Source organism: Monodelphis domestica, chromosome 1 (genome assembly GCF_027887165.1).
Source record: "Monodelphis domestica isolate mMonDom1 chromosome 1, mMonDom1.pri, whole genome shotgun sequence".
In the NCBI taxonomy this organism is placed as follows: domain Eukaryota; kingdom Metazoa; phylum Chordata; class Mammalia; order Didelphimorphia; family Didelphidae; genus Monodelphis; species Monodelphis domestica.
Window position 1 is genome coordinate 463,417,907 of NC_077227.1, and position 26,082 is coordinate 463,443,988.

General features: G+C 36.3%; 1 protein-coding gene across 11 annotated transcripts in view; it reads right to left on the reverse strand.

The window, feature by feature from the left end:
* FNBP1 (formin binding protein 1) overlaps positions 1-16,695 on the reverse strand; it is a 190,783-nt gene extending 174,088 nt beyond the window's left edge. For all 11 annotated transcript variants that reach the window (XM_056812555.1, XM_056812550.1, XM_056812548.1 and 8 more), the window contains exon 1: positions 16,258-16,695. In XM_056812555.1, the coding sequence (XP_056668533.1) occupies positions 16,258-16,281 (24 nt within the window). In that variant the 5' untranslated portion in view covers positions 16,282-16,695. The remainder of the gene's footprint in view (positions 1-16,257) is intronic.
* Positions 16,696-26,082: the final 9,387 nt, after the last annotated feature.

Consider the following 26,082-nt stretch of genomic DNA (forward strand, 5'->3'; position numbering starts at 1 on the left):
TCTACATTCTTGGTTTTAAATATCTTGTCAGAATTTAAATGTCTAGAGAAAACTATATAGATCTGTCTATCTCTATATAGAGAAAGATAGACACTGAAAATCCAAATTCCATAAACTTCCTCTCATAATGCAAATCTGCAACTATTCTGCCATAGTTGTAGAACACTTGATTGTCTTAAAAAGTTGCCTGGGCTCACTTAGAAATTAAGTGACGAAGGCTAACACAGTTTGTGAAACTGGTGACATTTGAACACAAGTGATCCTGACCCCAAAGCTAGCTCTCTCTATCTACTGTACCACAGCTTCCTCTCTTGATATGTGCATATAGATATAATACATTCATATACTTTCTGTTTTAATTTTTTAGAAATGCTTAACACAGCAGAGTAAAAAAACCAAAGTTAGCATTCATAAGGAATAATTTATCAGATAAATGAAGCATAAGAATTAAGATGGGCAAATTCCAAAGAACTACATTTCATCCTTAAAAGTCATTTTACTTTACTAAACCTCAAAAAAAAAATCCTTAAATAGATTCGTTATCTAATTAATTTGAACATTTTCTCTATTAGCATAACTATAATCTACCCATGCCTGTCCAATCTTGTCCAACTCTTGCCCATGTCCTACCACAAGTTTAGAAGGATGAGACCCAATCCATCTTCCAGCCCAGAAGATCTAGCCATAGTCTCATTGAACTGTCTTAGTGGTAGTCTCTCGGTGACCGAGAATGACAATAATCTGTCGTAATCTTTGATTAAAAGCCTCTTGCATGCGGGCAGCTGGGAAGCTCAGGGGATTGAGAGCCAGGCCTAGAGATGAGAGGTCCTGGGTTCAAATTTGACTTCAGACACTTCCCAACTGTGTGACCCTGGGCAAGTCATTTAACCCCCATTGCCAAGCCCTGACCACTCTTCTGCCTTGGAACCAATACACAGTATTGATTCCAAGATGGAAAGTAAGGGTTTAAAAAAAAGCCTCTTGCAAAAATTACTTCAGCAGCAGTTTATTTAATTTTTGGTTAATTCTAGCTTTTAAGAAGTTAGGTAATACTGTGAGACAATGCCACTATTTTCAAACAAGGAAACTTGGACCCAGGGAAGGTTAAATGACTTGCCCAAATGGCTAGTAAATGACAACATAGAAACTCAAACCTAGGAATTTTGTATTTTAAAAATCCAGGGTTCTATCTACTATACCAACTAATGAGCTGGTAAATGTTTAAAAACTTGTTGTATAGAAAAATTGTAAGCAGGACACAATTTTAAATTTAATCTGCATTATTCACATTTTCTTCATCACTTTTTCAAGTTCATACAATTGACAAAACAATAAATTAAGTTCTTATTTGAATGAAAACTTTGCTTTCTGAGGAGTAAATAAATGTTCACACAGAAAATTTAACAGTTGGCTGGAGCTATTTCAAGCTGGCTCTAAGCACATCTGACTATACCATGTAAAAGCCTAAATCTGCTTAGGAACTAGCTCAAATATCATGTACCCATCAAATGTGTTATTCCATATAAATTATCAAAACCTAAATAGTATTAAATTTGGCATCACAAAACTGAATTAATTGTTGGAATGATCTAAAAACTCCTCTTCTAATTTAGATCACAATTTAGATCAGCTAGGAAGATATTACTCAGAAAAGCATTTCACATGAAAAATATTAATTAATTCTATAAAATCTCACACCCATGGTTTAAACTCTAAGTAAGTAAATTAATTTATTGCTAAATTCACATAGTCTAAGCAGCTTTAAAATTGTGTCAAAATAAAGGCTATTTATTTTTAAAGGTGGGTGGTGTTGATGAAACAAGTATGAGTAATAAAGCAAGAAATACAATATTAGCTTCATCTAGGAAGTAGGTGAAACTTAAATGATCTTTCCAGTAAACTCTTCGTATGTCATACCATGTCAAGCAAATGTGTAGAAGCTATTGTATTTTATAGTAGATATAGATATATATATGCAAATACATAATCTGTCAAAGTTTACCCATGGCATTTAAAATAATATTTGTTTTAAAAAGATGATTTAGGGGGCAGCTGGGTAGCTCAGTGAATTGAGAGCCAGGCCAGAGACAGGTCCTGGGTTCAAGTCTAGCCTCAGACACTTCCCAGCTGTGTGACCCTTGGCAAGTCACTTAACCCTCATTGCCTAGCCTTTACCACTGTTCTGCCTTGGAGTCAATACACAGTATTGACTCTAAGACAGAACATAAGGGTTTTATATTACAAAAAAAAAGGATGAAAGACACACTTTTTAGCACCATATATATAGAAAGAAAGATCAAGCTTGAAATGTTATATTAGAAACATCAGTTAAAAATATTGCTCCTCCTTCCCACTTCCAACATCACCATGGCTATTTTATGTGATATCACACACTTAAATTCAGAGATTCAACTGCTAAGCATAAACCACAAGGAAGTTGCTGACAAAAAGAAAGGCTCCATATATATCTAAATATTTATGGTAGCACTTTTTTGTGGTAGCAAAGAACTGAAAATAAAATATATGTCTATCATCTGGGGAATAACTAAACCAATTGCTGTTGGTGAACGTAATAAGATGTTAATATGCTGGAAGAAATAAAGAATATGATGATTACAGAAAACTTCAGAAAGACTTAAAAGAACTGATAAAGCAAGCAGAACCAGGAAAATATACACAAAGACTACAATAATGTAAATGGAAAAACAATTTTAACTGAATGTTGTATTATAAACTTGTCCACAAATAAATAAGATATTTTCCCCCATTCTGAATAATTTGGGGCTCCATGGACATAGAATGTTGATTATCAAATCAGTTTTTTTTTTTTCAAAGTAATGGTTTTGCTGATCATTTTTCTCTTCTTGTTCTTTAAAAAAAAAATTCTAGGGGGCAGCTGGCTGGCTCAGTGGATTGAGAGCCAGGCCTAGAAATGGAAGATCCTAGGTTCAAATCTGGCCTCAGACACTTCCCAGCTGTGTAATCCTGGGCAAGTCACTTGACCCCCATTGCCTAGCCCTTACTGCTCTTCTGCCTTAGAACTAATACACAGTATTGATTCCAAGATGGAAGGTAAGGGTTTAAAAAAACATTCTAATTATAAGGGTTGACTGGGGAAAGACTAAAGTTGGAAATCTAGATTTTTATAAAAACAAAAATCATCAAATAAAAATGTCATCAATCTATTTTAATAATAGTCTAATTGTTAATAATTTTTCAGTTAATCTCTTAACTTCTAAGTATCGATTCCAAACAGAAGAGCAGTAAGGACTAGGTAACTGGGGTTAAGTGATTTGCTGGAGGTCACACTCCTAGTAAATAACAGTAGCTAGATTTGAACCCAACTCCTCCCAAGTCCAGGCCTGGTACTTTCTCCACTGTACTACCTAGCTGCCCAAGAAAAATCTATTTTTATTTTTAAAAAAAAGTATTCCCAAGCTGAAAAATTAGATGACTTCTCCAAGCAGGGGTGGGGAAATTCACTTTAAACTTGATTATATTCAGTCATATTGTTGTAGTCACTACCATTGAAGCTTAAACAATTTCTTCCTGTAGCTATGGCTATCAAATTGATAACACAAATTTAGAAAAGATTTAAGGATAAAGAGCAGCAGAAGAGCTAGAACAGTGATTAAAAAGTCAACCAGTATTTCCAAAAGTAATGAAACCAACAATTTGGGTTTAATTCAAGTTAATAATGGGCCTGAAGCAGCAAGTATATGCCCAGCTAAAATTTTTTTTAAACAACTGATTTTACATATACACACATATATAGCATATAGAAATTATATAAATACATACATATCTTAATTAATCAACAGGAATTTATTCATATATCCCCTTATTCTTTCTTTCTATTCTATAGTCTCAGACAATAAGGTAGTCATTCTTGCCAAAGGCAACCCCCTCTAAATTTGAGTTAATCTCATTCTATTTTCTCCAGCAAATTATCCCCTCAATGATCACCCTTGTCTCTAATTTTCAATCTCTCCCTGTCAATTAATTCCTTCCTTCAAACAAATCAAAGTCTCCCATATTTAAAAAAAATTAATTAGACCTACCAATTCTTCAAACTATCATCTTATATCTCTCTTCCTTTCCTGAGCCAAACTCCTTGAAAAAGTTTTCTAGGTCATATTAACCAATGATAAATAGAAACAGAACTATAAAAACAAATAACTTTGACAAACTTAAAAACTCTGATCAAGCAATGACCCACCATGATGCCAGAGGACTAATAATGATACCTAGTGCTCTTCTCCTCACTGACATGAGCTCATGGTGCATATGAAACAAATTTTTTGGATACTGCCAATGTAAGGATTTGTTTTGCTTGGTTATTTTTATATTATAAAGGCTTTTTTTTTCATTTTTTTTCTAATGGGTATTGGGAAGTGTGAGGGAGAGGGAATTGATTTTTGTTAACTAAAAATATTAATGTAATTAAAAAAAGAAGTTACCTACAATTGCTGTCATATAATTCCCCTCTTCTCACTCAGTCTTCAACTCTTTTCAATCTAGTCTCCCACGTTATTTCTGGACTGAAATTGCTCTCTCCAAAGTTGCCAGTGATGTTAGTTGACAAATTTGATTATCTTTTCTCAGAACTCATACATCTTTACCTAAATGCTACATTTAAAACACCATTGACTCTCTTGCTGGATACTTTCTTCTCCATAAGCTTTCATGACATTACTCTTTCCTGGTTCTCTTCCTATCAAACTTCTCCTACTCAATCCCCTTTGCTAGTTCATCCAGATCATGTCCCTAATTGTGGATATTACTCAAGTATCGGTCACTTTAACTCTTCTCTTTCTACAGGCTCTCAATTCCCAGGAATTTTTTTTAGATTTTATTTTTATTATCACAAAACACACTTCCATATTGGTCACTGTTGCAAGAGCACATTCATACATAAACAAAACCCTAAAATAAAACCATAAATAAACTGATATGTAAGATGACTCCAACAGTTCTTTGTCTAGAGGTGGATATCATTCCCTGTCATAAGTCTTTTAGAATTGTCCCAGATCACTGCATTGCTGAGAGTGGCCAAGTTTTCATAGACAATCATCATATAATATTGCTGTTGTAAAGATTAAAATTTTGGGAAACTGAGGCAGGTAAAAATTAGTTTCTCTCTGCAAAGAGTATTATATTTTTAGAGGTTTATTGAAGATTAAGGATTAAAGAAAATACAGGATAAGAAAGCACATGTCTAGGCCCAGGGGCCTAGACAACCTCACCTACATTATGAAAAGAGCCGCATCAACTTGCAAGTGGAAACAGGAAAGAGCGCAAAAGCCTTTCCAATCAGGTTAAATACCCCTTCTCGATCTCAGCCCAGGTGAGAATTCAGTGATATTACAAAGCATTCTGGGCAAGTGGACCAAGGACTTCTGGGGATTGAAGTCCTGGATTCAAGTCCATTTTTACATTCCTCCGTTTGATTCTTATTGGGAAAGGTTTCCCCAAAAAGGATCATGAAAACATAATCAACTTAAAGATTACAATAATTTGAGGATGAGGAGAAGAACAAAACCAATAACTGCTGGACGCATTGACAAAAAGCCAGTTAGGGGGCAGTCCCCTTTCTGGCATGAAAGTATACATACAAATAAATGTTTAATCAACTACACCCAAAGTTCATTTTTGTGCAGTTTGTGGTCTGGAGGCTTCTTCATGGTGTCTTCTCCAACAGTTCAGTTTCTGGATTCAGAGAGGTATCATCTTTCTTTACCTAAAATTCTTCTAAAAGGAATTTAAACTTTGCAATTTAATTAATAATATTTTTTACATTCCCCCGTTAAGAGGGTGATTGAAAAATACAGGATCACCAACCATTCTGGAGGGCAATTTGGAACTATGCCCAAAGGGCGACAAAAGAATATCTACCCTTTGACCCAGCCATAGCACTGCTGGGTCTGTACCCCAAAGAGATAATGGACACAAAGACTTGTACAAAAATATTCATAGCTGTGCTCTTTGTGGTGGCCCAAAACTGGAAAACGAGGGGATGCCCATCAATTGGGGAATGGCTGAACAAACTGTGGTATATGTTGGTGATAGAATACTATTGTGCTAAAAGGAATAATAAAGTGGAGAAGTTCCATGGAGACTGGAACAACCTCCAGGAAGTGATGCAGAGCGAGAGGAGCAGAACCAGGAGAACATTGTACACAGAGACTAATACACTGTGGTATAATTGAACGTAATGGACTTCTCCATTAGTGGCGGTGTAATGTCCCTGAACAACTTGCAGGGATCCAGGAGAAAAAAACACCATTCATAAGCAAAGGATAAACTATGGGAGTGGAAACACCGAGAAAAAGCAACTGCCTGAATACAGAGGTTGAGGGGACATGACAGAGGAGAGACTCTAAATAAACACTCTAATGCAAATACTATCAACAAAGCAATGGGTTCAAATCAAGAAAACATCTAATGCCCAGTGGACTTACGCGTCGGCTATGGGGGGTGGGGGGGTGGGGAGGAAAAGAAAATGATCTATGTCTTTAACGAATAATGCTTGGAAATGATCAAATAAAATATATTTTAAAAAAAAAAGAATTTTTACAAAAAAAAAAGAAAAATACAGGATCACTTAGGGATGCATGGCTCAGGTATGTGGTATATGTACCAATTGGTAAGAGAAATTAAAAAGACATCAGAAAAATCCAAATGAAAAAGAAAAATTTCTGGATGAAAATATAGACTATCAAAGTCTTATGTGTAAAAATTCCAAGTAAAAAGAAAAATAAATCTATAACAGGTCCTTGAATCAGGGCCCAATCAAAATGATCTAAGCAATGATGCATTTACTCAGTCAATAGCCAGGACTACAGAAAGGTACCACAGTATGAAAGACAGAAAAGGGGACCAGAGTATAGGAGCCAAGATTTCGGGGATACTTGTCTGTGAGTATTTTCAGAGTGAGTATGGACACAAGGAAAGCCTATGTTGTAACAACATGTTAAACACAGTAACCTGGAGTCTTCACACTAGGTTCAAGACCTTTGTATTGGCCTAGAAGTGCATCAATCCATCCTGGATTGGCTTTTCTTTGGCTCTGTGCAATGGCTCTTGTGTGTGACAGAATCATTAAGCAAAGTCCATAACTTATTTTAAACAATTAGTGGCATCATTTTTATAGTCTCTAGCGGGCATGCATTAGCAAATGTTATTTTAAACTTATAGTACTGAAAAGTCAAAAAGTTAAAGAAAATCTTAATGCTGGTGATGTGCTTCAAATATAAAAAAGGAGAGAAAAAACTGAAAAAGTATATTGCACATGCAAGAAAAATATAATAAAAGAGTTTTAAAAATTCAAAAATATAGCTTATAATCATTGACACACTGTGTCAGCTCAGAAAATATAGAATGCAAGGCTTTCTCACCAAAAATGAGATCCATTTCTTCTTCATATCTGGCCATGCTCCACTGTGAGTATAAGGCAAATGAATTGAGCAAGGTAACATTTTTCATTTTTAAAGAATAGTAGTACAAATATGTGGTATCAATATCCCTAAAATTCTCAATAGCCCAATTAATTACAATAGCAAACAAACACACTATAATATTTCACATAAGTTGCTGTATAGCATTTTTAAAAACCTATGAATTGATGGATATTTGTCACAAGTTTTTACAATCATAGCAAATCTTTCAACCTTGGTATTTAAACATATTTTTAAACAAAGTAAAACTCATTTGGGGTTAAGAACATAATCAAGAAATCTAAATATCATTCTGGTGGAATTTAAGTAGTGAGCTAAAGAGTATAAATAAAGGGGTGCTCCTTTTTTGGAGGCTTTTTTGGGGTACAAATGCCCTGAGATTAAATGCCCCAACTTCCACCAGAATGATTAGTTTGCTGTCTTTCTCTCTCCTATATTTTCCCTAATCTACAACTATTGTAGTTTTCCTCTTAGTGGGTAAATTTTGTATACACTTGCAGTTAGAATTTTTCGGGGTGCAGTACGCTTATGTTTAGTAATCAATTGGGGAGACTAGTCCCCCAATCACCATCAGGGGGGATTGTGAATTTTAAAATCTCTATCTTGCTTGGTCTAGCACCCAAAATTGTGCACACCCACACTACACGGGCATGTGCCAGTCAATGAGAAATCAGAAATAACTAACTGCCCACCTGGGCTGTCCTAAGCCAAGCTTGAGCCACCATTGGTACTTGTGAGGCACAGGAAGTGAGGTAGGGAACAGCCTCTGGAATTCGCTCACTTCCTGTGGACAGAGGGAGACACCAGTTTGTGCTAGGAACTGGAGCAGAGAGGAGGTCGGCAGACAGCTTTCCTTCAGATCGGTCATATGAGTCAAGGACTGATTTTCCTTTCTACCTTGGCCTTAGGGCCTAATCTCCCTCTGGCTCGGCCAGAAGGTTGAGTTAACCTTTTTCCCTTTCCTCCTCTCTCCTTCATTCCCAGTCCTTTTTCCTTACTCCCATTGTGATTAAACCACCATAAACTCCATTCTGACTTGAGTGTTTCATTTTAGGAATTTCATAAGTAAATTCCTTGGCAACCATAAATTAATATTATAACAATCTTTAAAGGTGATTTTTCACCCATTACAGTGTTACTAAGTACAATGTTCTTCCAGTTCTACTTACATTGCTCTGCATCAGTTCCTATAGATCTCTCCAGCTTTTTCTAAAATCATCCTGCTTATCATTTTTTACAGCACAATAGTATTCCATTCACTAATATGTACCATAATTTGTTCATCCATTCCCCTATTGATGGACATCTCAATTTCCTGTTCTTTGCCACTACAAAAGCTATAAAAAATATTTTTGTACAAGTAGGTTCTTTCCCCTTTTTAATTATCTCTTTGGGATATAGACCCAGTAGTGGTATTACCAGATTAAAGGGTATATACAATTTTGTTTTTTTAAACCCTTACCTTCCACTTTAGAATCAATATTGGGTATTGGTTCTTAGGCAGAAGAGCAGTAAGGATTAAGCAATGGGGGTTAAATGGCTTGCCCAGGGTCACACAGCTGGGAGGCCAGATTTAAACCCAGGACCTCCTGTCTCTGGGCCTGGCTCTCAATCTACTGAGCCACCTAGCTGCCCCCTATATACAGTTTTGTAGTCCTTTGGGCATAGTTCCAAATTGCCCTCTAGAATGGTTGAATCAGTTCACAACTCCACCAACAATGTATTCGTTTTCCAGCTTTACCACATTTACCATTTTCCTTTACTGCCATATTGGCCAACTGATAGGTGTAAGGTAGTACCACAGTATTGTTTTAATTTGCATTTCTCTAATCAAGAGTGATTTAGAACATTTTTTCATATGATTATTGATGGCTTTGATTTCATCATTTGAAAATTGCTTTGTTCATAGCCTTTCACCATTTGTTAATTGCAGAATGGCTTATAAATTTGACTTAGTCCTCTAGTCATTTGAAAAACTAGACCTTTATCAGAGAAATTTGTTATAATTTTTTTCCAGTTTGTTGTTTCCTTTCTAATCTTGGTTACATTAGTTTTATTTGTACAAAAGCTTTTTACTTTAATATTATAAAAATTATTAATTTTATATCTTATAATACTCTATATCTCATTTGGTCATAAATTCTTCCTCTCTCCAAAGATCTGCCAGGTAAACTATTCCATGTTCCCCTTACTTAGTTATGGTATCACTCTTTATATCTAAATCATATATTCATTTTTACCTTATCTTGGTATAAGGTATGAAATATTGGTCTATACCTAGCTTCTACCATACAGTTTTCCAAATTTCCCAGCAGTTTTTGTTAAATAGTGAGTTCTTATTCCAAAAGCTGAGGTCTTTGGGTTTATCAAACACTACTAGGTTGCTAAGATGATTTATCCCTGTATATTGTGTATCTAATCTACTGCATTGATCTGCCATTCTGTTTCTTAGCCAGGACCAGATTGTTTTCACGATTCCTGCTTTATAGTAGGAATAGTATATCTTTGTATACTTTGTATACAAGTATACCCTTGAGATCTGGCACTGCTAGGCCACCTTCCTTCACATTTTTTTAATTAGTTCCTTTGATATTCTTGGTCTTTTGCTCTTCCAGATGAATTTTGTTATTATTTTACTAGTTCTATAAAATAATTATTTCACAGTTTCATTGTTATGGCACTGAATAAGTAAATTGATTTAGGTGAAATTGTCATTTTTATTATATTAATTCGGCCTACCCATGAGCAATTAATATTTTTCCAACTGTTTAGAGCTGATTTTGTGTGAAAAGTGTAGTTATGTTCATATAATTCCTGTATTTGCCTTGGCAGGTAGATTCCCAAGTATTTTATATTGTTTAGAGTGATTTTAAATGGAATTTTTCTTTCTAACTCTTGCTGCTAGACTTTGCTGATAATATATAGAAATGCTGATGATTTATGTGGAATTATTTTGTATCCTACAACTTTACTAAAATTATTATTTCAACTAGTTTTTTAGTTTATTCTCTATGATTCTTTAAGTATATCATCATCTCATCTGCAAAGAGTGATAGTTTAATTTCCTCATGACCTACTTTAATTCCTTCCACTTCTTTTTCTTTTCTTATTTCCAAAGCTAGCATTTCTAATACAATATTCAATAATAGTAGTGATAATGTGAATCCTCACTTCACTCCAGATATTAATGAATTTCAGGAATTTAATTATCATTTCTATTCAGATGACTCACAGATCTATATATATCCAGCCCTAATCTCTCCCCAGAGACCAATCATTCCTTATCTATTGGACACGTCAAACTAGATGATCTGGAGACATCTTACACTCAACATACCCCAAACCAAACTAATTAATTTTACCCTCCAGGTGTGCCAAGCCTCCCAGGGTTACAACCGTGATATTATTCTTGACTCCTCATTCTCCCTCATTCTTCATATCCAGTAAGTCTCCAAATATTATAATTTCTACCTCTGCAACATTTCTTGCATTTGAGTCCTCTCTGCTTTAGATCATCCTTTCCAAGGGTCCCCTTCATTACTGAAAGAGCCTCCTGTTTGCTCTATTTGTCTTTAAGATGCTCCTTACTTTAGTCCTTCCAGAACGATTCTCCTTAAGGGCGCATACCAGTCATTCCCCTACTCAATAAACTGCTGTGGCTTTTTATTGTCTCTAAGATCAAATGTAAACCCCTAAGTTTAGCTTTTAAGACATAACACAAACTTAGCCCAAACTATCTTTCCAGCCTCATTGAACATTACTCCTTTTCGCCTTCTCTCTTCCTGGATAGTCCACTTCCATATGTGGGCTTTTGCAATGGCTATTCTTCATGCTTGAAATGAACTCTCTCCAAACTTAAAACTTCACAGAATCTTTCTTCACCTTCAAGATGCCAATTAAGCAACACTTTCTTAAAAATTTAAATTAATTCTAAAGTTTGAACAAACAGTAAATAAGATGGGAATTTTTACATATATAGAACAAAAAAGAGCATCTCTGAAATTGCCACATTTATCTAGAGCTTGCTTTTCTCAAGCACCACTTTCAAAAAGATCTTTTCTGATACTTTCAACTATTGCTATCCCTTTCAACCTACCTTAATTTTAATTACTTTATATTTATTTTGTATATGCTTATATGTCCTTGTCTCCTGTGTTAAAAGTAAACTGTGGAATAGGTATTGGGTTTGTTTGGGTTTTTAATATTTGTAACTTTAACACAGTGGTTGGCACATAGCAAATACATACTATATATATTGATTCTTCCAGTCCAGTCTTCACTATAATTCCTGGCTTTTTCTTAAAAAAAGAAAAACATATTTTATAAGGAATTTTAAAACAGCATATCACTTGCTCTCCTAAATTGAATATGAGCATAAGCTCCTATAATGATGTAATTTTATTACATAGAACCTTCTTTTGTATTTTGATAGCCATCTCAAAATAAATGTTTTTTTTTTAGTCCTGTGTATTTTGCTTTCTGCAATTAAAAACATTCTGAGGAAAGACCCTGAGTTTTCACCAGACCATTAAAGGAGTCCATGATACATAAAAGATTAAGAATCCCTGTCCTAGGTGATAGACTAAAAATTTTGCAGTTATAGTACTTTTTAAAATCTTCAGTAACATAAGTCTATAAACAAGGGAATTTAGAAGCACATAAACAAATTCAGTGGAACTATTTTATAACTGATGTTTTGAATGATGGTTAAAACCAAGTCAACAGGTCACAAATAGACTATCAGACCCCAACTTAATGTTGATTCTGTATAATTCATCTTTTCATAGAGTCAAACACATAACAGTTATGCTATGAAGTACTATAAACATCTGAAGAAAAATGTTTTAAAGACTCTACAGAAACTTTTATATTTATATTTATATTTTAAAATATGTAAACATAGGTAATATATTTATATCTCTGCAGATTATCATATTAACATCGTGGTAAAATACATAAGTAGTGTAAAACCCTATGAAATACTAAAATCAACAAGTACTACTAGCTTAAGACCACCCAAATCACAGCTCATATTTTTTCATCCATTGAAGTACAGAGCTGCTGGTTAGTTTTTTACCACTCTATTATTATGTTATTATGTATGTACAGGATCCCAAAGCCACCATTCAAAAAAAGCCCTCAATCACTAGCCAACATTATGCTGCCAAACATAGCACACATCCTCTTTGAACAAAAAAACCTTGTGAAATTAAGATCTTAATTTCTGAGTTATTAATAAGAAAAACATCTGATATTAGTATAGCACTTTAAGTTTGGGAAAGAACTTTCTTTACATTATTTTATCTGAGCCCCAACAAACCGTGCTCTTGATTTTATATGGAAAGAAAGATTTTCTGTTTAAACAGTTTTCAGAGATATAAAGTACTTTTTTGGTCTAAATCTGTAATTTCATAGATGTTGAGACCTTTAGAGGTAATTTGCCACTGGTTTTAGAGAGCTGCCTGGGAGCATTGGTAGATTAAGGGACAGGTCCCAAATCAAAGTCTGTGAGTACTAAGTGCCAGAGAAAGGACTTGAATTCAGGTCTTGCTGAATCCCAGGAGAGCTCTCTATTGACTGCCACAACTGCTGATACACAAGTACAAAGAATTATTATTCAAGATAAGTTCACAAAATTCCAACATATTATTCAAAAGTTATAGAATGAACTCAATTTTTCTAGTCACATTTTGAAGAGAATAATTCTGAATTACATGTTATCAATATATTTTGTTATATTAAGTGGAATATTGATTTCAGAAAAAACAAGAGGTAGATTTAGTTTAATAGTGTTCAAGTTGGATCAAACTGTGTTAACCATACTTTAAAGAGTTCAAATGAGAAGATATGGAAAGTGCTTTCCAATCTAATATATGAGGTATTAGTATTAATTTCAAAGATTAATACTCCAAATTCAAAGTATTTTTGGTAAGACATGATAAATACTATGCTTGGCAGAATGATGATAGTATGTGAGTACTATGCTTTCTCTGAATGGTAATTAAGGAATCATACACATATACAACAACATAATCATAGGTCCTTAAAAAGTAAATTTTGGGAGAATTGAATTTTAACAAGAGAGAACAGGGAAGTAATTTCAAGGGTTTATTAGAAGGTGATCTTAGCGTTTCTGAGGGTTTCACATATACTGCAATATTTTACAACAATTTCAACATGACAATCAGTCTGTAAAGACTTAAAAAACATAAAAATATACTATATACATTTACCTCATGAAGTTAGTATCATAGTTAATATTAGCCCCATTTCACAAATGAGGCATTTTAGGTTAATATTCAGAGAAGACAATAGTTGAACTCTGGCTTTCAGAGGTCCAACACTTTGTCCACTAAGTTCCCTAATCCTCAAATGAAAAAAATATGGCACTTTAAAACAGATAATTTGCCACACTTGTGAATGCTTGGATTTTATCTTTATAAAAGTACTTATGTCTATTATTCTACGGTGTGGTTTCTACTTTTGTTATTCTGCTTTAATAACCCATGAATTTGTACCTATTCTTCCATTAGATTACTCAAGGAAAGAGAATGGTTCTGGTATAACTATTTCTTTATTTTCTCTCCATTAACACTATTAATATATGTTGTATAAAAGGAACTGAATAATTTATGTTGACTGACTCAGTCTTTAAAAAAAATTATTATTTCCTTTTACTTCAGAAATAGTTAATTTACATAGGGACTTCAACTTTTGCCCTGAATGGACTATACATAATCATGAACCACATAACACAATGTAATACTACAGGTATTATCCTCCATTTTGCTAATCAGAGCTCAATCAACAACCATTATTTATTGTGCCCAAGTCTTACTAAACAGTCATTAAGAATAAGAAGTGAGATTTTAACCCAGACTAACAGCATACCATGCTGTCATATGTTTTACAATTAATTTTCCCCTAGCCATCTTGTCAAGTGCACAGCAGAATAGGGAAAATATAATCATTTTATCATTTTTCTTCTTGGCAACTGCCCACATTATTACCAGTCACTTCTGAAAATACCTAATTCCTAAAATTTTATGTCCGCCCCCAAACTTAATGTATTTTCTAAAATTGCTAGTACAAATTTTTAGTTCATAAAAAGTCATTTTTCAATCTGCACTCTATCCTATCCTATCCCATTTTTCTACAGATTGGCTAGGAAAAATAGAGTGTATGAAGGAAAAATAGAAAAGGAGGAAAGAAATCAATCAAGTGATACAATATTTTAAAAAGATGATTATTTCTCCTAACTAGATATATTCAAATACTTTGATTCCCTATTACAAAATCTGTATTTGTAAACATAAGAAGTAAATCTTAAGACACCAATGACTTTAGGCAATGAATTTTTATAATGACTAAATTCTCTTCCTCTGAGGTTGCTGCAATTTGCTAGGACCATTCCAAGGCTTCAGCAAAGAAATGATTATGTAAAAACCGTTATGCCACTATGCACTAGGTTCGGGAAAAACTTTAACCTTGTTTTATTTTGCCTGGAAGATTTTGTGGCCTCACACTACCCTCCTCGACCCTTTCCCCACAAAATGCTTCAGAGCCTTATTTTATGTTGAGGTTCTTAGTATTTGGTCAGAGGCAATTGCCTCGCCCTTATTCATAGAATTTTAATTCTACCGTGCAAATCGCACTAGAGTCAGATGAACCACAACCTTCCCTTAATCTTCAGTCCCATCTAAAAAACCTTTTGAGAAACAAAAGTCCTTTCCACTGTCCCCAGTTTTCCGAGTCCTCACTTGACAACATGGTCAGCAGCCTTTTGCCTCCAGAAACCATCAGGCCCTGCAACTGAGCTTCCAAATATAAAGTTCCTTTTTCCTCTTCGAGGATAATGACAACCAGAGTTAAAGCTCTCACCACAGAAAGGAACCAACGGTAACCTACCTGCTCACCTTTCAAGTTGCCTTTATCAATGTATTCTCTTTCCCCCATTTCTAGCGAGATAATTCACCTCAAATATGCTTCTTTCGCTATTTAAGGACACAAGGTTTACTCCTTCCTCCCTCTCAAAGAGAACAAATCTCAAGTTTTTACTACTGGGTGATAAAGAGCACCTTTCTTCTTCCCACTAGTCCCATCTCCTTCCCCTCCCCAACACACCCACACCTATTTCGAGATCCGAGCTCTCTTCCCTAGAGCTACGAGAGTTTCCCAAAAACCCCACACCCTTATGAGGAAGATCTTGCTTCTGCTCCCTGTAACCCCGAATCCGATCTGAAGCATTCTTTCAGCCAAGAGCACCGACTTCCCTCTGCACAGTGTCCCCTCAGGCTGGAGGAGTGGAGGTGGTAATGAGGACAACCACCCCTCAACTGTAACACCCTCCCCACCAGAAATAACGCAGCACTTCAGCACCCCTCCTTCCTCCCAAAGGGAAGGGGAATCTTCCTACCCTGCGATCTAACTAACCCAGTAATCACAGAGCCCCTCAAATCCTTGGACTCCGCCCCTCCCCGCGTCAGAACCCCTCCTCCCGGCGGAGGAAAGAGCCCCCTCCCCTACAGCTCCCTTTCCCTCCCGGGAAGATTCCACAAGCCTCATCCCCTCAGGCCCCCCCTCTTTCGCACCCCCAGCGAGGATTCTTCTACGCCCTATCCCATAGCGCGGATTCCACGCCCCCTTCCCTCGGCTCCCCCAGCCCCCCCCATGGTTACACGCCCCCTCCCCTGGATTCCCCCGAGTTCCACGCCCCCTCCTCGTAGCCCCCTTCCCCCTCGAGCGCTAGGGGCCGGGTCGGGCACGCCTTGCGCCCGGGGCTGCAGGAGCCCGCACTCACCCACAGCTCGGTGCCCCAGCTCATGGTGCAGGGGGCGGGGAGGGGAGATCCGCGTCCAGCTCCAATGCCCGGTCACCCGTCCAAGGCCGCCGCCGCCCCCCTCCCCTCTTCTCCCGCTCTCCCTCAGCTCTAGCTCCGAGTTTCCAGGACCCGCGACTCCAATCGTCCACAGCCCGTTCGTCTTCGTCCAACTGGGCCGCCCCAGCCCAGCCCAGCCCGGCCCGCAGGCTTTTCTGCCGACGCCGGCTGCAGAGCTCTCTGCCTCCCTGGCCCTCGCGGCTGCCGCCTCCTCCCCTCTCGCCGCTCCACAGCAAAATGGCCAGAGAAGCCAACGGCAGCCGCGGCAGCCGCCAGACTCCGCGGGGAGGGAGGGGCAGCACTGACAGCTCGCGCGCTCGCTAGCTCACGTGCGCGCGCGCGCGTCTCTCCGCAGCCCGTAGGAGAACGCGAAGGGGAAAGAGCAAGACCGAGAGCCTGGGTCCGGGTGCGCGCCACCCAGGAGTCAGGACGCCACCAGGTGGTAGCGCAAATATCCGAGGAAAGTGAAGCAGCAGTTTGCAAGCGTCGCCCAGGGGACCGGAAGGACGCCAGGGAGGAGAGTTGTGTGATCTGAGTGAGAGAACTCCCGAATAAATAAATAAATAAAATCACTCCTTGCTATTAGTAATTGTGCTCTGCCCTGCAGAGCAGTCACTGGGCCTTTGATGATATTCTGAAATTATAATTAATGATACTTTGTAAACGATAACACTGTTGCACTTAATACTACTTTGGATTTAATAACAATCCTTTTTCCTTGAAGGCTTTAATAACAATTTGCTATCATGATAATTTCCACATAGAGAGCAACTTATGAGGCTGAGAAAGCAAGGGAATGTAGTCCTGTGGGGTTGGTATTATCACAACATTGTCCACATTGTACTGATGCCCAAAGTACAGGGAATGTAGGCCAGGATGTAGCACAGAAACTAAACAGCTTCTCCCTGGTTACATAGAATGTTACCATACAAGAAGCTGTGGCTCCCCAAACTAGAGATTTTAATTTGAAGATCTGAGGTGATTTTCTAACATTTTCTGCCAAGGAAATGTTTGGCATTAAATTAACTTTATTAACTACTTCTGACCTTTCTGTCTATAGCTATTCCTTTACTCTAAATGTATACATACTCTAGCACATTCTCTATTCCCCAGAATAAACAGCTCCTGTTGTCTTATCTTACTTAAACCATTTACAGAATGGAATGGAAAAATACTCATATTTGAAGCACCAGCTTTTTCTTAGCACTTATTCTGCTTTGTTCCAATATCCCCTTCTTTCCCAAATGAGAGTCACTCTTGAGCTTCCTTTTATGAATCACTGCAAACCCCAAAAGAAGGCCGTACTATGGAAAATATTTTACTAGATGCTTTGCCCTTTTTTTATCATCCCCTAACAGAAAGGGTGGAGCTGAAAGCCCTTGCAGATAAGCCACTTCCTTTGCTGAACACAAAAACAATAAATTTGACCTGTCTGAACTGTTTAGTCTGTCTTATTTCAAATGCAAACTCCTCTGAACACTGTCTTGTTCCCAACTTGAAATATTCAGTTCAACAAATCTCAAAGTAATGACTTCTTGTCTTTTAAAAAAAAATTCAGTTCACGGTGCTGGGATCTTTCTGTAAGTGTTCAAACCAGTGTTAAAATTTTAAAAATATCTATATCCCATCATAGTAATATTTCTTGTATTGACTCCCTTCCATTCTTTCCTATACCAGTTTGCTATGTTGTCCCCTCCAGGATGTCCTCCCTAACCAGCACCCCTATGCATCTTCTCCAATTGGAATGCAAGCTCCTTGAGGATAAGAACTGTATCCTCAGCACTTGGCACATCCTTTGTGCCTAGCATATATTTAGTAAACACTTAATAAATGTTTTTTCTCTCTTGTAGAGAACATTCTAGACTAGTACCAGAAAACCCAGCCGCCTCTACTCATTCAACAATCATTAAGTGCTTAATGTGTACAAAGCATCTGCTAGGTGCTGAAGGTAATACAAATATAAATAAGGACTGGTTCCTACCCCCATAGAGTTTAAACTCTAATAGAGACAAGTACATAATTAAATTACAAAATGAAATAGGACAAGTGAATGAGAGCAACATAAAGAACTGAGGGGTCATTTCCAAGGAGAATAAGAAGAAAAAAGTTTTCTGGAGCAAATCATATTTGTCCCAGACCTGGAAAGATGGGTAGGATTTCATTAGACAATAATGAAAGGAAGGCATTATAGGCATAAGAAATGGAATGAGCAAGGTCAGGAAGGTGTGTTTGGGGAAACCTGAGTAAATCAGGTTGGCTGGAGTATAGAGTACTTAACAGAGGCTAGTGCCCAGGGACTGTAGCCAAGAGAAGAGTTTAAGGAGATGGGATTTCAAACATCTCCACTGACTAGTCTGCTTAAACTTGAAAATGGACAAAGAAATGCAGAATATCTGACAAGCTCATGTTTTCTTGGTCATCTAAAGGCTACTTTCATACTGGCTCTAAAATCAGTCATGTGCAAAAATCTTATCTTCTCTGAGTTCCTGGAAACTGCCATCTCAACCAGAGTGACTAGTTGAAATAATGCTAATAAGGTTGAATAACCTGTTGACATAAATTTGAAAAGAAAGAAAGAAAAAGCCCCACCAAAACTCAATGGATACCATCTGACATAAATAAACTTTTTAGATGAAGTAATCAGGCAAATGAGTTATAACAAATGAGGAGAATGACAGTTTTTGTAGGAAATGTGTCAATTGTACAAAAGTAAAAATATCTTAGTCTTAACTGGAACATTATTCACAGCATAAAAGTAGCCTGATAGCCTTAGAAACTGTTTCAATTTTCATGAAACAACTTAACCATTTAAGTAAAACCACATTCAATCATCCAGCACTTAGAAGGTACTTAATAATCATCTGTTAGCAATAAAAGAGTTAAATCAGCAAAGGAAAAGATAAAATGCTATATTGTATCCATATAAAATCTTTGCTTTTTCCTGGATCTATATTATTTTTCAGTGAGGAAATATCCTAAACCAATGTAATTTATAGTGTTCAGAATAGCTCCACCATGAATAAGTTTTAAGTAAATTGATACTCAAATGTTTCAAAAGCAGAACCAGAAGTTAGGATTTCATCATAGGCCAGGTATCTGAATACTATGATACCCCAAGCTTTTTCTCATAATAAATATTAAAAAGAACTATACCCATAATGTGGAGCTTCATTAAAAAAGAAAAATCCAGTTAATCTCACCAATTCCATGTTTGGTCAATTATTACAAGTGATTTATGACATATGGGAGCTAATTTTGAGACTAGTTACTTTAAGACAAATCTGTAAATGCAAACAGAAATCACTTGCTTTGTCTACTTGAACCTTTATGAAATAATCTTCAACTTTATATGGAGATCACATTTCCAAAAATTAGATCTTGGTGAGTTTCCAAAGTAAAGGTCACTACAAGATCTGATCATATTGGGCACAACTCACACTTTTAAAACATTGTTTTATTAATTTGTTTTTAGTCTTTTCTGAATACACCACCATGATATCATTGTGAATTGAACCCTTCCTAGTAACAAAGAAAAACAGGCCAAAAAATGATATAACGTTTCATTCTTGGCTCTGCAGGACTAAGTTTGGTCATTACTGAGATTTCAACTTCCTTTTAGTATCCTTCTCATTATAATTGGTAGTTTCCTGTTCATTTCATTATTGTAGTCAGTCCAGATTGCCTTTAAGTCTCAGTTAAAGTTCCTCCTTCTTCAAGAATTCTTTCAACTCCTACTTAATCTCTCAATTTTAGAACCTTCTCTCAGAAATTATTTCCAATTTATCTTGTAGCTGTCTTGTTTGTACAAAGTTGTTTACATGTTGTCTTGTATGTCGTTCTTTTTGGAACCCCTTCATTCACTCTACATAAGTATGTCAATCTATACATTTCTCAGAATTCATTTCTTAGAGTTAGAAATTAAGAACTGGATTTGTGATTTCAACCAACAGAAGTCAAATGTACCTTTTCTGCAATTTATAATAATAGATTTGTCTAGGATTTCAAAACAATTCTATCAGAAGCAAGACATGAACCCAAGGTGGTTCTGAGCCAACTTTCAAACTATAATGTTTCTCAATTCAATTAATGTTACTAATATTTGGTTACATCCCCTTATCATAGTTTATTTAATTAATCTCCAGTTGATAGTCATCATTGTTTCAGGTTCTTTGCTACCACAAAAAGCGCTGGGATCAGTTTAGCATTAGTTGGCAGTTTCTTCCTATCTTTGACTATAACTAGTATAACTAGTGGTAACATTTCTGGATCAAAAGGTATTAAGAAGGGGTCATTTAGGTGGCTCAGTGGATTGAGAGCCAGGCCTAGAGAGGGGAAGTCCTAGGTTCAAATATGGTCTCAGACACTTCCTAGTTGTGTATCCCTGGGCAAGTCACTAAACCCCCATTGCCTAGTCCTCGTAGTTCTTCTGCCTTGGAACCAATACACAATATTGATATTGGTAAGGATCCAATTTGTTTTGCAGCATACTTGGATTAATTTACAGCTCCACCAATATGCCTTTCTTTTCAAACCCCCTCCAAAAGTGTACATTTCCGTTTTCTGTCTTTACCAATTTGCTAGATGTGGCTATTATCTTTTTTTTTTTAACTCTTATCTTCTGTCTTAGAATTTATACTAAGGAGAGTGGTAAGGACTAGGCAATTGGGATATTATTATTATTATTAACTTTTTAAAAAGGATTTAAGAAAAATAAAGTGCTTGCTTAGTCAGCACATACATTAAAACTAGAATAATATGAGGAATATTGGCATAACTCATGCAGAAGGAGGATATATTCATAATGGGTTACTCATGAAATACATTTGATTTTTAACCTCATTTATGATTCCAAAAGAACTATTTTACCAGATACTTAAAAATGAGATTTTTAAAGGGTTAACTTCCACACCCAGAAGTTTTATTTTATCTATGGGAGTAATCATTTCAATACTAATTTGTGCTTTATGACAGCCAATGTCATTCATTGATAAGATAATCCTAATGAATTTCTTAGGGTTTTGCTCCTCCCCCAAAAAAAGTAGTTTACAATATTCACTCCCCTATCTATTTATCATTGAAACTTTCATATTTACATTAACTGGGAAATTAAAGTACTAAAGTGGAAAACTCTGGGGAAGAACTTACGTAGGAATTTCATAGTGAGAAAAATCTTAAAGCTGCAGAATACTCACCTGCCAATATCATCAAAGTTCTTCAAAAATTGATGTAGAGAAACCATTATTATTAGATAATAAACTACTACCTCTACAACCTACCACTGGTAATAATTTTCATAAGAAAAATCTTAAAATTATAACCATTCTTTGCACTTATTAAACTGGTAGTGATTCTCTAGCTTGTATACCTTTGAAGCTCTGAGCAAACATAAATAACAGGAAAAACCAGCCACCTAGAAGCAAAATGAGTGACACAAGACAGTCTTTGTTGCTCAGCCAGTTAGGCAAAGTGTCATAAAGATGAGGAGACATATATTAAAAGTTTGTTTCAGACCTAAGAAATGCAAAATATCAGAGAACCAACATACTTATGGTTGATTTGGATGGATTTTACTGTATCTCTCCTGTGCCTGGAATGTTATCTCACCTCCTTTCTCCCTCCTTGCTTTCCTGGCTTCTTTCAAAACTCAATTTATCTTACCTTCTCTAAAAGGACTTTCCCAGTCCATCTCCAATCTCCCTATTTAGTGCCTTCACACTGAAAGAACATCCAATTTACCATATTTATGTCTGGTATGTTCACAGTTGTTTTTAAGTTGCCTCTCCATTTGACTATGAGCTCCTTGAGGTCCCATGTTTTTTTTCTTTGTATTTCCATTTAACATAGTGTTTGGCACATAGCGGGTAAGTATTTATTGATTTGACTTGATTTGATAAGCATGGCAGCATGATCTGAAAATGGCAGGAAAGTAATATGGGAACCTGGATCCTGGAAAGAGAAGGCAATAAAAACCAGCCAGAGCTAAAGGTGGTTCCCTGTTTAGAGTCCAAGTTTAAGTTGAAAGGAGGTAGGAAGAACTGGCTAAAGGAGGTTTAGAGATAGCCCAAAGATTACTAAAAAGATCAATTAATAATCTCCTAAACAGAGTAAGTAACCTGCAGTTCCTTTCCTACAATCCAAGGACCTGTTTAAGAAATGAAACTGTAGCTTTTAAAGAAATGGCTTTTATTTTAAACTGGAGTGAAAGCTACAATGGAAAAGACCTTGAGGTTGGGAAAGATTGAAGGCAAAGGAAAAAGAAGACAGCAGAAGATGAGATGGAGAGTGTCATGGAAAAAACAAACATGAACTTGGACAGCTTTCTAGAGACCTTGGAGGATAGAAGGGCTGGTATGCTATGGTCCAAGGGGGTCATAAAGGGTAGGACAGGCTGACTGACTAAACAAAGTTACACTTGGAGACAGAAAGAGGGATAATGTTTATGCAGCTGATTTCCACAGAAAAATGGGGTAAAGGCATCCCAAATCATAAAACTAGGTCTAATTGGCATCCTGGAGAGCAAGGGCAGGGTCAGTTCTATATTTGAATTTCCAGCACACAGTTTAACAGTTAATAAATTCTGCTGGTTTTTTTAGCCCTAACCTTCTGTCTTAGAATCAATACTAAGTATTAGTTGCTAGGCAGAAAAGTGGTAAGGATTAGGCAATTGGAGTTAAGTGATTTGACCAGGGTCTCACAGATAGGAGATGTCTGAGGCCATATTTGAACCCAAGACTCTCCAAGCCTAGCTCTATTCTGAGCCACCTACTTGCCTGAGCAGTTATTCAGTGTTTGTCAAATAGCTGCAGAATACTCACCTGCCAATAACATCAAAGTTCTTCAAAAATTGATGTAGAGAAACCATTCATTATTAGGTAATAAACTACTACCTCTACAGCCTACCACTGGTAGTAACTTTCATATTTAACTTATAAGGGAAGAAAAACTAAAAATACAAAGTATTAATGAATTGGATAAGCAATGAACCATGTTAGAAAACTTTTCAAACATGCCAGGCTTTTAGCAGTTAATATTCACCTAAACATTAATGCCTCCCTTCAAAAACATTGCTAGGGGGAAGCTATTCTTATTTTGAGTGTGTTTTTAGTTAAAACATCAAATGCAAATTACTTTATTCTGAAATTATCAATGAAAATTTTAGAAGCAACCATTTTCAGTTCAATAAATGGCTTGATTTTTAAGTTTCCATTTTGTTGTTTCAACACAAATATGAATATTTATCATGAAATGAGACTAGGTAGAGAGCATGCTAAAATATAATTTTAACAGTAAGTATTCAGGTGTTCATTCCTTTGGTTTCACTTCCTTTTAAATGTAAACATCATTTTTGTTCTAAAATAATTATTTTCAATAATAGAGGTTTGATTATTTGTGGGATTGCTCCTTAGAAAACTCCAATGAGGATACTCTTTCCCTAATGCAGATTATACTCCATCTACCAAAAAATCTTGCCTTGATATCTCTTCTGGAGACCTTCCTTTTTAATATTTTAAAGTCTTATGTATAAAACTTTTAGAGCTGGAGTGGAACAATGAAAATGTTAAAATTTTAAATACTAAACTACAAATTTCATTTAATAAAATATTAATATTTTGTCAACTAAGGTATATAAATTAATCTAAAACATTTAACCTTCAACATTAAACTTAAACATTTTCTAAATTCTATTAGTCCAGTACTAAGATTGTCCATCATGATTATCATTATATATGTATGAAATGGCTGACCTTTCCAAGTCATATATGTCTTTTATGATGATGATGATTAAAAATAATCCTGCTGAAAATGTCAAATAGAAGCACAAGAAACACTTTAAGATCATTTCATTTTGCAAGGTCATTCAATTTAAAAGTAGAAAAAGGAAGGAAACCAAATTTTAAGCCCTTATAAAGTTATTTTCTGGAAATAATGAATAAAAATGGAAAGAGGAACAGACAAAAATTTTGGAAAAATTCAATCAAGATTTTTACAACTGAATTTTTCCAGAAATACCCCTCTAGGTGACTACTCCCAGCTGAGTCCCCAGAAGGGAATAAACCCTGTGAAGAAAAGACCCATCATTCCCATCCCCATTTCCCTCCTACTAATTGCCAATGTGGTAGGCTAGTAAATCTAGCTGAAGCTGGAGGGTGTCAAGGAGGAGAAAGAACAGGGAGCATGTACCTGATCAAATTATTGCCAGTACTTTACCATGTACAATGGTAGGGACAAGAACAGAGTCTAAGAACTATGGCAATTGCAGTACCCTTGACACTATTTTTAATTTTTTTTTTTTGCTTTAAACTGTGACCATGAAGATATGGATTCAAGACTTTGAATTGCCAAAATTGTAAAGATAATTTTAATGTCTTGAATTAAATAAAAAATAAGTAGTTGCCATGGGAAAAATTCTCAAATATGAAATACCCAAGTCAGCTGGGATTTATGGAGATTTTAATTAATACAAATCAAGGAATTAAGGAAAGGGAAAGAGACAGAGTAAGAGGAAATAGTAGGAAAAGGCTAGGGCCTAGGTCAATGGCTTAGGCCTTTTCTCTTTAAGAGAGAAACTAAGTCAGTCTTTAATCACTCACCACAAGATCTTTCCAAGCAAAACTCTAGTGTTCAGAGACCCAGCAGCCTCCTCTGAATCCTGACCTCCAATTCAACTTCCAAAGCTGAATTAAATCGAACTACCTTGAATTGGTTCAGACAGCTCCTTTTAAAGAGAAATTTCTCTTGTGTCACCTCCCCTAAATTTTCACGTCTACCAATCACAGTAGAAGCTTTTCCTAGGACAGCACATTCTTAGTTTTTAGTTCTCACCTTCTCTGGGTAAATTATATCTTCTGAGTTCTTCACACCTCTTTCTTAAGCTTGCCCCTTGCAAGTTGCCTGACCTTTTAGTGATTATTTGACCTTCATAGGTACTTAGCACCCTTTTATATTAGATCTAAAAATAGACCTAGCTTAAGGGCTTTTGCCTCACTATAAGTATGGTTTAAGTATTTTTTCATTGTTCAGTAAGGAGTTTACAACTTTATCTTCCCCTATAGTATGGGTGGAGTAATTTTAAAGTTCCCAATACATTCCTGATAAAGTACCTCCATTGTTTAGATGGGGAATAACCTTAACCATAACCTTAAGATAATGTTCCAAGGTAGAGTCTGAGAAATTTTAATATTCACACAGCCTGGCCATCATTGTGAGGAACATTTGTGGAGAAGGGATCCAGCATCTCTACCATTACTCCAGTGCCAACCACCATCGATTGGTAGACAAATCCAAGAACCTCAGGATTAGCAATGCCTCCCAGACCATCAACCTTACTACCAGCCATTGCCCAGGAAAGAAGCCCTTATAGAAATAACATTTGTAGGGGGCAGCTGGGTAGCTCAGTGGATTGAGAACCAGCCCTAGAGATGGGAGGTCCTAGGTTCAAATCTGGCCTCAGACACTTCCCAGCTGTGTGACCCTGGGCAAGTCACTTGACCCCCATTGCCTAGCCCTTACCACTCTTCTGCCTTGGAGCCAATACACAGTATTGACTCCAAGATGGAAGGTAAGGGTTTAAAGAAAAAAAAAAGAAATAACCTTTGTAAATGCTGTAGCTCCTGCCTCCTCAGTAGTTAATAGCTACTGAAGATCCAGAAAGCAAAGTTTTCACAACCAAAGCTTTTGGTAATGTCAAATGGTTCAACACCAGAATTTTTTTTTAATCAATGGAGATGACATTGAAGAAGATACATT